The sequence below is a fragment of the Pyxicephalus adspersus genome, chromosome 12 (genome assembly GCF_032062135.1).
Source record: "Pyxicephalus adspersus chromosome 12, UCB_Pads_2.0, whole genome shotgun sequence".
NCBI lineage: Eukaryota > Metazoa > Chordata > Amphibia > Anura > Pyxicephalidae > Pyxicephalus > Pyxicephalus adspersus.
This window is the reverse complement of record NC_092869.1, coordinates 29,661,587-29,677,550: the sequence shown is the minus strand read 5'-3', so window position 1 is coordinate 29,677,550 and position 15,964 is coordinate 29,661,587. Positions and strand designations below refer to the sequence as shown.

Here is a 15,964-nt window from a genome sequence, read left to right as displayed (position 1 = left end):
AGACAGATTTAACCAGCAACCATTAACAGATATTGGAATTCTAACTTACCAAGACCTTGGTTTTGTTGCTCCCACTCTATTGTATCAGGCACTTGATAAGCCACTCCGTCTATGAGGGCACCATTGCTATCATCTTCCAATGGTTCTTGGGAGGACAGTCCAGGGAGAGTAAAGAGAGACAAATCAGAATCTTTCTCTGCGCTGTCATCTACTGAGTCGTTATCTTTGTCATCATCCTCCTCTTCTTCTTCTTCATCTTCATCTGCCTCATCATCATCTTCCTCATCTTCATCCTCCTCGTCACCTTCTGAAAATAAGCAAAGATGTAAGCTGTAATGTCAACACACCTTACTACTGTTCAGGAATATGTCTTTATTTAAATCTTCTATAATACCCTACATAATAAATCAAACTATGAGAAGAGAGGGGTGCATACTACTTCACTGTACAATGCTGTCAGTCTACCCCCCTGAATATACCTGCAGGAGGCTGGACAAAAATGATAGCCTGATCAGTGTGCTGCTGCTCCTTCCTGTGCAATCAGAGGCTGTAGCAGATTAATAACCAAGCATATTTGTTGTAGAGTATTAATATTATTTTTATTACTAATATTAATAATAATACACAGTATTTATATAGCGCCATCCTATTAAGCAGTGCTGTACAAAGTCCATAGTCATGTCACTAGTGTCCCTCAAAGGGGCTCACAATCTAACCTCAATCATATGTCTTTAATACAGTCTAAAGTCAATTTGTTTGGGGGGGGAGCCAATTAACCTAACTGCATATTTTTGGAATGTGGGGGGGGGGGAATGGAGTACCCAAAGGAAAATCCACACAAACACGGAGAGAACCTGCAAAACTCCATGCAGATAGTGTCCTGTCCGATATTTCAACCTGGGACCCAACACTGCAAAGGCCAGAGTGCTAACCACTGAGCCATCGTGCTGCCCCATAATTGTAATTGGTAATACGCATTCAGTTTACACTAAATAGAAACTATAGTTTGAAAATAAAACGTTGCAAGCAGGCAGGGTGTTTATGCAGAATGGAGAGAGCTGTGATAGCTTGGTACAATATATTACGCATCAAGCTTATGACCCTTTATTAATTTGCCCAAGTGCACAGATCTTTGGTTGCTTACAAAGACAGATGTCATACATAAACCTATAACCCACAAATATTATTCCTTATTCACATTTGTGGCCATACTGGTTTAAATGCAGAATGACTACTGAATTCAAGTACCAAATATTAGATGGGAACAGAAACCTGAGAGTGTTGGAGCATGAACATAAGACAGAGGATCAAAGAGGCAGTGGAGCAGTTAGGAGAAGTAATTGGGCTGTGACATATGAGTGACAACATACCACTCATCAGTTCTGTGCGGTTGGAAGGAAGATGCAGCATGGTGCCAATCATGAGAAAACTGCATATCAAATGAAACAGAAAATAGAACACAATGGAACCATATCTGTGCTCAGGTCTAAATGCACACTACTTACCTGACCCCTCAGAAACAAGAACAACTCATATCACTACTCTGAGCCTTGGGTTCTGGGAGGAAATGCAGGGACTTTAAGACCAGCATGTGGCTGACAACCAAGGCCAAGGAGTTAGGAGAAGGTATGGATCCCAGGGCCACAGACACATGTGAATAGGATTTGGTGAGGAGACCCACAAGGAAAGTGGTAATATGGCATACCCAACAATATTTCATATTCTCAAAAGAATGTAATGAGCAAAATCAGAAACACCCCGCAGATTCACTTACCACTATCAACTCTGACAAATGTATCTGTAGGGTCCAGCTATCAGGGAACAGGTGATTTTTTTACTTACCTGTCTCCAAACAAGCAGGAATTCGACTGAGCAGCCTATTGGTTATTCACAACTGTTTGGCAACATCCAGCCCCCTAGACCCATTGAAAACGCTCTATTGAATCCTATGAAGATTTTGCAATGTGCTCTGCATTTAGATAAAAAATGAAAGCAACACAACACAAGGTATTCTGAATAAATCACACTGTAACCGAATACACAGAGTGCCGCGCATTACCATATATTACACTAATGTGCAGTACAATGTATGTTATCGCAAGACAGATGGGTAAAGGTTATTTAAAGGCTTTGGACACCAAAAGACATGTAGATTTACCATCCCACACATGCAACAAACTACTGATCTAATTAAATCAATGTATTCTCTGCCCCACATAGCATTTATTTCCGTGCAATCAGTGTCCCCTATAATGTGTGTGTGTGCCAGGCCTGGCACACAAACCAGACACCTGCTTCTAGAAAAAAAGACCAGTTTGTTTCTTGTCTAGATTTGGCATCACTTTACAGACACAATAATACAGTCCCACCAAAACCATGTAAAACCCATGCTGATTGCTATATTGTAATTCATAGTAAATTCCCCCACATTTTTATCTATACACCATGGTGCCTAACCAGCAGATTAAAGACCTTTGGTATTTGCTGTGAAGCAATCTGGAACCTCAGTATTAAAAAAAAAACAAAGAACAAAGAGGCAGTAATGGTAGGAATTATGCAATATGTCCCCCGTCTCTGAAAGTCTTCTGCACCATTTCACCATTTCTATAGTATGTCTGTTCTCTAACCAATATAGCATGTCTCCAGTCTCAGATCCATTCTTCTACCATGTTTTCAATCTTCGACCATGTCTTCTAGTAGGCCTACATTCTGACAAACTTCTGTATTATTACATATACCGGTACATGATGCATGCCCTTTGGGTGATTTTAAAGAGTCACAGTTGAGGTCCCCTATACCTCAAAAGCTGAAAACCCAAGCTGCTTACTTGCTCATTTTGCACTATATCACTGGTAATGTAAGCCTATCATGATGTACTATGTATGCTATCTTCCCTATGCAATGTCTCACTATTTATTTCTGATCTTGTACTGATGATTGGGGGGTCAGACCTCTGCAAGTCTTCTCTAGCATATCCAAGAGATCTCATTAAAGTAAAGGACTGAACTCTGTGGTGTCCAATCCATGAGTCAAATTGATGTCTCATGCTTTCTGAACCACTCTCACAATTGAGCCAGATGAATTCTGGCATTGTCATCTTGGAATTGCCAGTGTCATCAGGAAAATAAAAAATCCACTGATGAAAAGGCCTGGACATTTAGTATATTCCGGTAATCAGCTTTGTTTACACATTGCTGATTTGACCAGCTTAATCAACCCCAAATAGTAACCCTGATCCCAAAGACTTGGTGACTTTTTTGGCCAAATATATTTTCATCAAATTAAAAAATACAATATACAATAATATTTTAATCAAGTGCATTATTACAAAAAAAATAATGCATTTTTTTGTCATATTTGTACCTCTTTGGTAATGCATGCTGCATTTATTATGTATTGATACTGCATTACAGTCTGCAATACCTGCATACATTGTCTGATACAGATGCTGTCTGGGTATGAATACTATTCAATGGATTGTGGCGCCATCTGCTGTTTAAGCAGCAGAAAGCACAACACTGCAGAGGCTCAATCCATTTGTCTTTTCCTAGTTCTTTCAGGAGAGATAGGAAGATTGGTAAGAAAATGCATGCCAAGTGCAGAATTCAAACATTTGATATTATGGGTGGGAGATACAATACAGCAGAGGGATTTCAATAGCGGGCTCTATTCATATTGACTGCAGTGGAGAGCATAATAAATGTGCAGTATGTATGTTAGAAGGAGGCATAAAGAAAAAAGACCTTGCCAAGACATTACAGAGATCAGTGAGCACCCTGACAGTTTGTTGGGTTGATGCCAGGCCTCCTGTGCCATAGTCTGAATTGTAGAACAGATCTTAATGGTGGCATTTTTAGGTGAGGTTTTCAGTGCCAAAAGCAACCAATTGTTGTATAAACTGTGCTTATATTTTATTTTCTATTACATTGTAATGAGCCCCTAACACTAACACTTAAAGCAAGACCTTCTCTGTCCCTGTAGAACTGACACCCCATTGTTACTTTAGGGAGCAGAATCATTTTAAAAAGAAGTATCTGGAAAAGTTAAACTCCGTTTCTAAACTGGGATAAACTGTGAGGAAGTGCTAAAGAGTTAAATAATGCTGTGAGGGTGTTTTTTTTATGTATGCAGAGAAGATAAGCTTGTAATTGCAGTGCAAACAAGCCAGGATGACTGCAGTGAAATGACAATACAAACAAAATGTTTTCTTTCTCAGCTTAACAGTTCTGCTTCTGGGATGAATATGACCTAATCATGCACACTATGGCAAATCCTTGCCCTATTACACCTAGGTGTTTTTACACAGATTACATTACTTTGGAACAAAAATATATGGGCAATAAGTTGTTTTTATTATATGTTTTGCCAGAGTGCACTTCTAATTTAACCTTGATCTTTTATCTAATACTTACAATATTTGAAAAGTTATTTATTTTAATATGCAGATTTTATTCCAATATTCCAGCCACCAGAGCAGAGGTGTCAAACTCTTAAAACTTAGACAAAGTCGCAGGCTAAACTTGAAGTTTATTAACAAAATTGAGGACGTTTTTCCTTCTCATTAGACGTAAAACCTTTTCATATGGAAACAAAGAGGTTTTGCCTAACATTCAATCTGGAACAAGCCTATATTAGAGAAATAGCACCGCTACTACAATTCCCTGCGTCAATAAAACAGTCCAATATGGGGCCATGCATAGGCAGAGAGGCCGCTGGTCTATGCCAGGAATTGTAGTAGCATCGCTATTTCAATGCAGCGGCAGGCCAGTTGTAATTCATATTTATTATGAATTAATAAATTACATATTAATTTTCTGAAATAGAATGACAATTTACTGTACCTGTTTCCCAGGTCTGCTTCTTTGTTGTCACCCAGCCCCACAAATTCTCCATCCCTAGATTTATACAGCTCTGCTAGATAGCACAGCCCTGTCTAGGATAACAGAAAACCTGATTTTTCCCTGTTTTAGTTATGCAAAACTTACAGGTCTTGTGCCTCCCTCAGTCTGTGTGAGAACAATGATAGGATAAGCAGAAGACCGATAAGCTCATCTCTCTGTCACTCTTCTCTCTCTTTATCTATTAGCATGGGCATTGTTAGATCATAGGTACTGTCAGCTTTATTATCTATTTGGAAGTCAGCTTTACTCCCCAATGTATAAATTTCAAATTCAAAGATATATGTGCAACTTGCATGTTTATAATCCAATCTCTAATTTTCACTGAAGCCAACCTGTCCCATCTGCATAGGAAGAATGGATCATCCATAACTCTATGGATGGAGAATGATTCAGCAGTGAATATATATCATCATCCACACAATACAAAAATGTTTCCGTTTATGTTGTGCACAAGGCATATCCAGAGGCATTGCCCAGGGCTAGGTATACTGAACCCACCAGGGTTCATGCTCTTTAGAAACAAGCCAAGCAAGAAGTAAAATTGTTTCCTAGAAATGTTTAATACATTTAACTGCAACCAAAACTATGCGGGGGATTTCAATGATTGCATATGGAAAGCTGAAATATAAAATTACATGTCTGCGTAGCTGTTTGCTTGAGGTAAGCTAATATAATTTTTATCCCAATCAATAGGTTCTCCTAAAGGTACAGAATTAAGGAAGCAATTTTAATGCAAACTGAAGTCCTTAAATATCTTGGACCACTGAGAAATTTGCATGCGTTTCCATCTTTTCCTTTTAATGTTTGTAATCTGTATATAGTCTTCACAATCATCAAGAAAATATAAGAGGAGATTCGGACCTGCAGCAAAAGAGATGCTGCACAGGTCCAATGAGCAATGATCAGTATTGAACCGCTCACTGACACCTTTTACTTTCAACATAATCCAGCGAATTATGCCTTGACATGCCGACAAAACAAATGTTTAGTGACAGAAGCTCTGGGAAGGATAAAACGAGGCTTGGGAGCTTTCACATCACAAATTAAAGCAGGGGAGCTCCATTGCCTAATATATGTCCTCAACCCAAACCCCAAAAAAAATAATCAGAAGACTTTCACTGCTTCATTTAAATCCCCTCTAAAGAAAAAAAAGGTCCTTTTTTGGTAAACTCCCCCAGTTGGTATGATTTGCAGCATTACAAAACTGTTGGGACTGAAATAAATAACATATATAAATAACAAGAAACATGTATTTTACAAGAAATAATCTTTTCGTACCTTCTGATTCCGTCCTTTCCAGCCCATAGGCTGGTGTGACTGTTATTCGTTCAGTTGGGGGAGCCATCACATTGACTTGGGGGGCAGATGTGATCATTGTAACCGTGGTGGTTCTAGGCTCTGTTGGTGCTTCAGGTAAAATTGGAGATACTGGACCCATCAAAAGATCTTCATCTTTATAGAATGATCCTGAAATATAGACATATGGATGAAAGAATGAGTATGTTCTGTATGTGCAGTACATAAATCACTAGACCAAGCCTGAACAAGACATAATAAATATATTAAAATATGTAAATGTAATATTCTGCCGATCTTCCTGTTTTCTTTTAGAGATGTGTGAGCTTAGGTTTGTTTAGGTTGACAACTTTACCAATAACATCTATCTACATGCAAAAAAAGCACTAAACTGTAGCACAAGCAGATATATTATATGAAGATAAAATAAATGAAATTCATGCTTGAAATATAAAAGAATAACTCAATACTAGGTCTATCATTTTAAAATGTGAAGTTGCCATCCCCTTGTATTGGAATAGTAGCTTATGTTGTGCAGGACCTGACAAACGTCAATATATAAAAGTCCATCTAGTTCCTGGGGTTTACCAAGAGTTTGTCACCTAATTTGCTTGCACATCTCTGTCTCTGCCTGTCTATCCAACAGTGATAGAAAAAAATAAAAAAAAATCGCAGTGACATAAGATAGACGGGTGGATAAAATACATTCCCATTAGTTGTACCTTCCGTGCTCGGTATTTCAGCCGGTAATGGTGGAGCTGTAGTCGGAGGACCAGTAGTAGACTCATTGCTGGATACCAGCACTTGTGATGTTGAAATCTCCCTTACGGTTTCTTCTGTTTCATCAATCACATCGGTCTCCCTGGTGGTTTCTTGACTTGAAACATTCATAACGATAGCAGGTGACACGGCGACATTTCTCATTTCACTTATGTCTGAATCTGGCTGCTTGACGTCTGCTGAACCAAAACAAATAGAACCATTGACTCAAGCAATAGAAAAGGATAAAAACAAATCGTGTTTAAGGTTTATACAATTCAGGTTTGTGCTTGGTATAATAACCCATAACAATCAGTCCATGATAAATTCTTAATAGGTTGACTGCAAATTGATGAAAGGGGAAGTCTGATTATTTGCTATGGGCTGCATGGGCAACACAGCATGACTGCCTTTTGCACAGCTTTATTACATAGATGATTTTTTTCAAAGTAGGCAATGAAATCCTTAAATCTACAATGGGTCCTAGATATTCTGAAAGAACATAATGGAACTTGTAGCCTCAGGACAATTTAGCTTCTGGAACAGAAAGAAAGCAATATTTGTTCCATACATTAAAAAACTCCCTTATGATATTGGATAATAAAAATCTTGCATCTCTATCACATATCAGATCTGAGTCAAATATTAAGGGAATATAGTATTTACTGTATGTTTTTTATATTGTTCAAAGTAAACCAAGGACACAGAGTGACTCAGAATGCGTCATCTTAATGGTGCGGAGAGGAAGAGAGATATTTTATTTCACTTATGTGATTTATTTATTTGTTCCAGTCATTAATCAAGGGGGTGTATTTTTATTTCTAGTATGTTAGAAGGGTAAAGATAAGATGTTTTCATGCAGGAAACCAGTTCTTTGTGTATCTTGTATTTAAGCAGCGTTGTGGGTAAGAGGTTGGCACTTTTGATGCCATGCATTAGTTTTAGGCACGGATATCCCGATATCTCTGTCTATAGGGCAGGAAGCTAAGCCTGGATTCTGTAAAGGTGACCCAAGAAGTATAAGAAATCACAAGAATGGGAATAGCATAGTTTTTGACAAATTCTTTGGTATGTAATCTGTAACATACAGCATTATTATTTTAGTTATGTGTTTAGTTTTTTCTTTGGTCTCCATAGAAAATCTAATTTTTTTCTATGCAGGGCAAGGCTAATTCTTTAATTTAATGCCCCTACCCAGTAGTACTTATCAGATTTTCCTTATTGCCCAATGCTCTTTTAAGCCACGAAAAGAAAATATCTAGCAATTTTAGGTATGAATATGGAATGTGCCCTACTCCCCCTTATCTCATGCAAGAGTTGTCACAGAGACTCATCCCTAAGACAAGAACACAGCAACGAGCTTACATTTTATCATTTCTAGCAGGGTAATAGAGGCTTATGTAGTAATATTTAAAGGGATTCTGTTTTATATACTGACCTTAGTCCTGTTATGTAATGCACGGGGTCATTTTTGGCCCTGAACCTGCGGTGGGCAACCTCTGTAATGCACAGGGTGGCACTGATGTGGTAGCATCACCACCTTCTGCACAAGTGAATTCAGGTTGTATGTAATGCCACTTTGCACATTCTTGACACCCTGCATGCAAAGCATCTTGCTGGGTGTCATTCAACCTAGAAGACTGAGGGCATCTTGTGGCAAAAACAAAGTACTGCGGGGCAACTCAAAACTTGTTTAAACTTGTAGGTGAGAATTTTAAAAGAAATGAGTCTTTTTTAAGTATAAATGTTTTTCTTGTTAACCTGTTACTTGGTACAGGTTCATTTTAGGTAAAACAAATTGAACAAATTGAACAATTTTAACAACAACAAAAAAAGGTGACAAAGTAAATACCAAAACAACATTTTCCATCTTCTACATTGGGCTTAGTAGCTGCTGGCACAGGAAAGCTGAAGCTTCAAATAATGTTCTCAGGCAGCTTTGACTTTTCCTATCTCTATCCTGGTAATTGAATCGCCAGCCATTCCTCTCACTGTACACAAAATAACACTATTCCCAGCAAAACACCGCTTAGCTGTGACAGCCACTGTCCGCCTGAGGCTAAGATCGAACATTTAAGGGAAAGACTCTTTTTCTATCATACTAACACAAAGCAAGGGTCAGGACTTTTTTCTGAGCAATTTCATCACACAAAGGTCTTTGTAATATAACTTCTATCGGTAAAAAGTCCCCAGCAGTTTATAGAATGAATCTGAGAGGTGTCCCCATTGGGGATAATATCCAATATAGCTTTCAAACAAGAAGTAAAATTGTTTAAAGAGAACCAGTCACAATATGGTTTATGCAAAATCTGAAAATTCAGTATTAGGATATCCTAAGCATATCATAAGCGTCTCATAAGATAATAATTTCAAGTGCCTAGCCTGATTTGAATATTGTAATAATTAGGGAAAGGATCAGGGACGGACAGGCTTTTTGTAGGTAGTATTAAATGATAAAAACAATTTGGTAATTAATGTAGACTTATCAATAACATAGAACTACTAGGCTAGATATAAATCACAAATAATCACAAATTCAGAACAAAATATAAGGGAGTTGCTTAGCTTATACCCTGTTTATAGTATTACATGGGTATGCTACAATGATGTCTCATGTTCCCGACGCGGAAGCCCAAAGGACTTCTTTTGTAGACTGGCTGCTGACATCTCGCCCCTCACATTATAAAGACCAACAACAACATTTTTAACTAACCTACAAGTCTTCACTACATACACCAATGATTAATATTTGTCTGTATATAACTGGATATACTCAACACTCACCAACTAGTGATGTATACATCAACAGTCATAAATTAATGAATGATCACTGTGGATATCCCAGGATCTACATGTTTTAATGTCAACTTGGCAGAGTATTCCTTCCGACTTGAAACAACAAGATACAAGTATATGCTGTCCTACATCAGCCCTTTTTTAATCCTCCACGCTATTCTTTCAACACTGTATATGTTTCTCCACCATGACCAAAATACATCTTTATTCATCTTTATTTGGAGTTTTAAAAGATTTTTTTAAGTGATACTTCTGGGATACCTTGACATAGCTATCCCCTTATGTGCCCCTTTATTTCAGCCATTATGCTTGTCCGAATACTTTGATCTCAACACTCCCCTAAGGAAGCCTAAGGGCGAAACGCGTCGGGAACTTGAGACATCATTGTAGCATACCCGTGTGATACTGCAAACCGGGTAAAAGCTAAGCAACTCCTTTATATTTTGTTTTGAAGTTATGATAATTTTGTGATTTATATCTAGCCTAGTAGTTCTATGTTATTAATAGGTCTACATTATTCAAATATTAAAACGCTTTTATCATTTATTACTGCCTACAAAAAGCCTGTCTATCCCTGATCTTTTCCCTAATTATTACGCTAAGCAGACATAAACTTTAACATTTCCTTCCTAATTTAAAGATTATCTACAGGAAAGATATGAAAAGATATGAGGGGGTATGATCACCCTGTATAAATATATAAACGGTCCATATAGAGAACTCTCTTCCCCATTATTCACTTTAAGATCATTACGAAAGACAAGGGGGCGCTCTTTGCATCTGGAGGAAAAGAAGTTTAAGCTCCAGATAAGGAAGGGATTCTTCCATGTAAGGTCTGTGAAAATGTGGAATGGGCTCCCTCAGAAAGTAGTTTCAGCAGCTACTGAAGAAAAAGTTGGATGCTTTTCTAGAAGAACAGAATATAATTCTGGATCAGCTATGTCAATAGGGTTTTATCTGGTTTTTATCTGTTAAGGTTTTATCAGATTTCTGATTCTTGATCCCTGGCCTGCCTTTACCCCAGCTTCCTTGACTGTTCTCCTGCCTAGTGGTTTGGTACCATTTATCATCCTGGCAGCAGCCAGCAGCGCAACATTCTCACCATTAGAGGGTCTGGAGAAGACCCGCCTGCTGCTTAGGTTCTGCACCCTGGCCTCCTCAGGGCTCACACCAATACATTGCAAGCTATAGCTCCCCCTAGAGGCTTTTCCCCAAGCCTGACAATGGGTTGAGTTGAGATTATGGGCCTGATTAATTAAAGCTTTCCAAGGCTGGAGAGGATACACATAGCTGGGTAAATCAGCAAACCTGGAAAAACTATGTTAATTTGCTATTTGCTAGATAATATTTTGAATCCTGGACCTGATCCATTCCAGTGTATCCTCTGAAGTGTATCCACTCCAGCCTTTGGATAGCTTTAATAAATCAGACCTAAATGAGTTGGGATGGTATAATGGGTTGAGTTGGGTTAATAGGTTGCATTTGGTTTTTATGTTGGTTATGTTTAAACTGTCATCTGATGGTAATTTTCTGTGTGGCAGGAAGACAGATGTGTGTTCCATGTTACTCTAGCTCCACTGTAAATACAATAAATTGTTTAACAAACTCCTTTTAAATATATCAAATTAAATTTGGTGTTAAACAGGATGAAAATGGTTTACCCATTCTCATGGTTACCAATGGTTCAACCACCTGGTTTAAATGATTTATTCTCACCTGCTCAAAAGTGTTACCATGATAGAATGTATCCAAACCCAAGAACAAAAATATATTGCAGCTTATGGGTCCTAGATGTTGTGGTTGCATTAATTTAGACTTTTTAAGTTTTTTTTTATTTATTTTGACCTGGTGATCCTGCAGCTACACACGTCCTATCCCTGGGTGACAATACTTACCATCACTATACTGTTGAAAAGTAGCATTTCTATTCTAGGACATGACTTCAGATCACCCTCCTCTTAATATTTTCACAAGAGGGAGGTGTTTTTGACAAAAAGCAGAGCAAAAAGGCAAAAGCAAATAAGAAAAGTTAATTGTTAAGAATTACACAAAGTGTGGAACGTCCTTGTGGAGTGTTTTTTAATATCAACTCCAGCAGAAGCCAAGACCCCATGTACAGCCAGGGCCTGGAACCCAATGGCCCCCGAGGAATAATGTAAAGTCTAGCATAGTTACTTACAAAAAACACACTATGGTTGTTGCCTTTGAAATGTTTAAGGTCAGGTTTACTATAAATTACTCCACATTAAGTCCTTCGGAGCAGAAACAAAAACTGGAGGTATGTAGTAGTCCTTCTAACTCTCTAACTTGCCTTATGCCCAACAATATACCTTCACAAAGAACAGCATGTGAATTCAACATTTTATAGTTACCTGAGTACACTGCCGAAAAATTTTGAGCTTGGTCGCCATCAGTAGTTGTAATTAGTATTGGCGTAGGTAAGTCATCCTTAAATATCGTGCCTGCCTCCATCAATGGAGACACCACTGGCTCAGTAAGCTCAGATGAAAACCTTTCTTCTGGTATCTTTTCAGAAGTACTGAATATAGATTTGTCATCAGAAGGGACAGTCACTCCAGGATGAATTGTAAACACAGCAGGCTCAATGCCTTCATTTTCCAAAACCTGGTCTGGAACAGGCGTTATATCGTTGATATTAACTATATTAGAACTCAAGGTTGTAACTTTGGTGTCATCCCAGTCCTCGTGTATTTGTGACATTGTAGAAGTGGTACCATCATTGTTTTGGTTATTTGAGGTTGAGGTTTCCAGGTCTGTAGGACCTTCGGATGTCAAAGTATTAACAGAAGTAATCATCTGACCAGTAAGCGGAGAAGATGTGGTGGACTGGTCCTCTTCTGTTTCGAAAATGTTAGTTCTAGGGTTGGTAGTTAACATCTCAATGGTGTTAACCTGGGATGTATTTTCCAAATTGCCTTGATCTACAATCATCTCATCTGCAGGCTGACTAGGTTCTAGGGCAGATATATTAAGGGATGCCACACTATTGGTATTATTAGTGCTAGAACCAAGTGTAACCAGAATACCATTCTCACTAGAGGTTTCAACCTGAGTAGTGGGACTAGCTTCATTGGCAAAACTAAGATTTTTTGCCTCTGAGTTTGGGTTAACAGTGCTGGTGTTTAGAAGTCCAGAGCTGTTTTGCAATTCTTCTGCCACAATGGGCACAGCATTTGGCAAGGTCACAGGCATGGTGACATCCTTGAGTATGGTAGACTGTGTTGGAAGAAGCATACCACCAGGTTGAGATTCAGGGGCATCCATCTCAAGCTCTCCATTTCCATCATGAATATCTCTTTTCTCCAGTTTCTGAAGAGAAAGGCATGAAGCATTTGACACCAGCAGCATGCTACACAGCAGACTGCAAAGATGGAAGACCAGTGACCTCTTCATGTTGATGGGACAGCTGATGCAACTCGGAAAGACAGTCCTTGAAGAGGAGAAGAAAGACAATATGACTTTATTAAAATACAGGCATATCCAAGCATGTAATATATTAAAAATTACAGATTTTTATTAGTGCTACACACAAGCTATTCTGTTAAATTATGTATGCACCATCTATGCAGACATCAATGTTCATCCTACATGATCCCAATTAATCCATCCTTCTCTGAGAACTCACAATAAGAACTACAAAGTTATGTGCTAACACGTTCAGCACAAACACCTACAAACATTTACATAAAAACCATGCCCATGCAGCACCACCGCCAGACAAGGTGACTTACAGCAGCACACATGGGCAGTACTGTAAGTTTTATTTAGAAATATTATCTGAATTGAGCAGCAAATGTGACTATGATTATATGTGCACAGCTCAGAATTAAATTTGGAAATGATTTAGGGAATGTCGGGGTAAACTAAACTTACATATAATAAAAATGATATATATAATAAATATTCATTAAAAAGAACAATGAGATAACGTTTTAGGTACTATGAATAACTGCCATATTTTGTAGGGTTTAGTGGCACACACAAATAAAATGTATTGCATGTGACAACAAAGAAGATTTTATACTTACATATGCATAATTTGTTGACTTCAAGCCCTTATACAGTGTTTACAATTAAAAAATGTTTACCATCTTTCTGATTTTTGTATATGAATAGGTTTTCATTTGTGTAAATAAATATTTTCTGAATTTTTAAGAATACTGATGCCATCAAAGTCCTATCCATTGACTTTCTTTGTATTATAACATTTGTTTATCTAGGGATTTGGCATCATATGTATGACATAGAGGGGATACACAGCTTTTCCTTAATTTTATAGTCTTTAAAGTTCCTAATCTTTAGAGAATCTGGGCACACAAGAGGTAAGGTTTAATGTTAGGGTTAGTGGGAGAATAGTGTGGACCCTACTCTAATGTCTTCGAGGAGTTTGTTAATGATTTGCCATGTTGGTTCCCTATTGATTATTAGAGGCTAAAAGTACTGTCATTTCTATTGCTAAGCAAGTTACTTTTTTTGTCCTCACCCCTCTCCTAGGTTGTAAGCTCTTCGTGGGCAGGGTCATCTCCTCCTGTGTCACAGTCTGTACCTGTCTGTCATTTGCAAACCCTATTTATTGTACAGCACTGTGTAAAAGGTTGGCGCTATAAAGCCTGTTTGTTAAAATGATTGTTTCTAGTGCTAGAAACTGAAAACATGTGCACAGCATAAGTGTTTATGGTGCCTTCACATAAGGTATCGTTGCGTGCACTCTCACAGAACCAGAAGATAACAGTGATTAGGATAAAACTGTGATCTCTTACAAAGCTGAGTTCCACCAATATGAGAAATGTTATTCCACAAAATGCCAGATTGGTTTGTTATTATCCTGCATATGTGCTAACATATATCATAAGTCTGGCAAACAAAATGAAAACCTTCAGATTTTTTTTTATGTTATTTGCAGTCAATGCAAAAAGTACCCAAACCACAGATTTTTAACATTTACCGTTTAATAACAAAGCTGTTGGAATATATAAAATCGAAAAAGATTCATATGTATTTTTATTTGCTGCCTTAAAGCCCCCACTCCCTATCCTACAGCATAATGCTATAAAATCAATATCCCACCTTCTATTGTGTGCCACTTTCCCCTCCCTTTAGATTGTAAGCTCTTCTGAGCAGGGTCCTCTCCCCGTTTCATTGTTTCTGTCAACCCCTATTTAATGTACATAGCTGCCTGATATGTTGGCGCTATATAAATGCTGTTTATTATTAATAATAATATTGCTATAAAAGTCAATTCAATATAGCATCAATGATAATATTGCAATAAAATGTTTATGCTGCTAAAGTGTATAGGGAATCAATGAAAAAGCTACTGTACTTTGCTTAGATAAACTGCACTGCAACATTCACAAAGAATATAACATTGACAAAGCTTAGCTTTAGTACAGTTGTAATTATAAAAAGGCAAAGGTCAAAACTGCTTCTACGTTTCAACATGCCAGTATTCGGTTGTGTTGAGGATCTAATTACTATTACATGTGCTAAATAGAGCATGCCCTGTGTATAACATGCCACATGGGAAAGCAATACAAATACACCCTGTTTGCTAAAGGCAGTGTTCCTAACTAAATAAACCTGCCCTGTTCATACATTATAGAACTGCATGAAATTATAAACGGAACATGAAAATGAAGATGCCTCAGTTTCATCCACATAAAGGGAATATATAGTCCTTATGTAAACTATTTTATCATCGTGCATTAGACCAGTGGCATACTCATGCATGGTGGTAATGAGTTAATGCAACGCATAGTAAAGCACGATACAAGTATTAATCCGGTGGTGGTGACATTTATTTTGGAAGGTTTCAGGACCCCAAGCAATTTCTAAAACAGCTATTCTCAACCAAAGTTTATCCAGAGGTTCCTTGAGCTGTAGATGACTGCTGTTCCTTTAGCTGGTACCTGCATAGTTCTGAAGCCAACACCACTTGGCACAGCCTGCAGTATGGCATCAGAGATCATTAGCTGTCTTTAGAGTGGCATTACAACCACCACTGTAATGGGAAAACTAATATAAGGGTCATGTATCCAACTGAACCCAGTGAAATGGTTATAGCAGGGGTACTCTGAAACCTGGAAATTATTTTGGGAGTTCCTCTGAGCTACAATGTTAGAAAATCTGCTCTAGGAAAACACTAGGTTTCCACAGAACTTTGGCTGAGAATTGCTGCCCTAGTGTGTTAT

At 37.9% G+C, this 15,964-nt stretch overlaps 1 protein-coding gene across 4 annotated transcripts in view; it reads right to left on the bottom strand.

The window, feature by feature from the left end:
• ARMH4 (armadillo like helical domain containing 4) overlaps nt 1-15,964 on the bottom strand; it is a 100,285-nt gene that overhangs the window by 65,516 nt on the left and 18,805 nt on the right. For 3 of the 4 annotated variants that reach the window (XM_072428068.1, XM_072428071.1, XM_072428069.1), the window contains exons 2-5: nt 12,125-13,203; nt 6,920-7,156; nt 6,180-6,368; nt 50-307 (exon numbers count right to left, since the gene is read on the bottom strand). In XM_072428068.1, the coding sequence (XP_072284169.1) occupies nt 50-307; nt 6,180-6,368; nt 6,920-7,156; nt 12,125-13,166 (1,726 nt within the window). In that variant the 5' untranslated portion in view covers nt 13,167-13,203. The remainder of the gene's footprint in view (nt 1-49; nt 308-6,179; nt 6,369-6,919; nt 7,157-12,124; nt 13,204-15,964) is intronic. The other variant, XM_072428070.1, reaches the window with a different exon arrangement.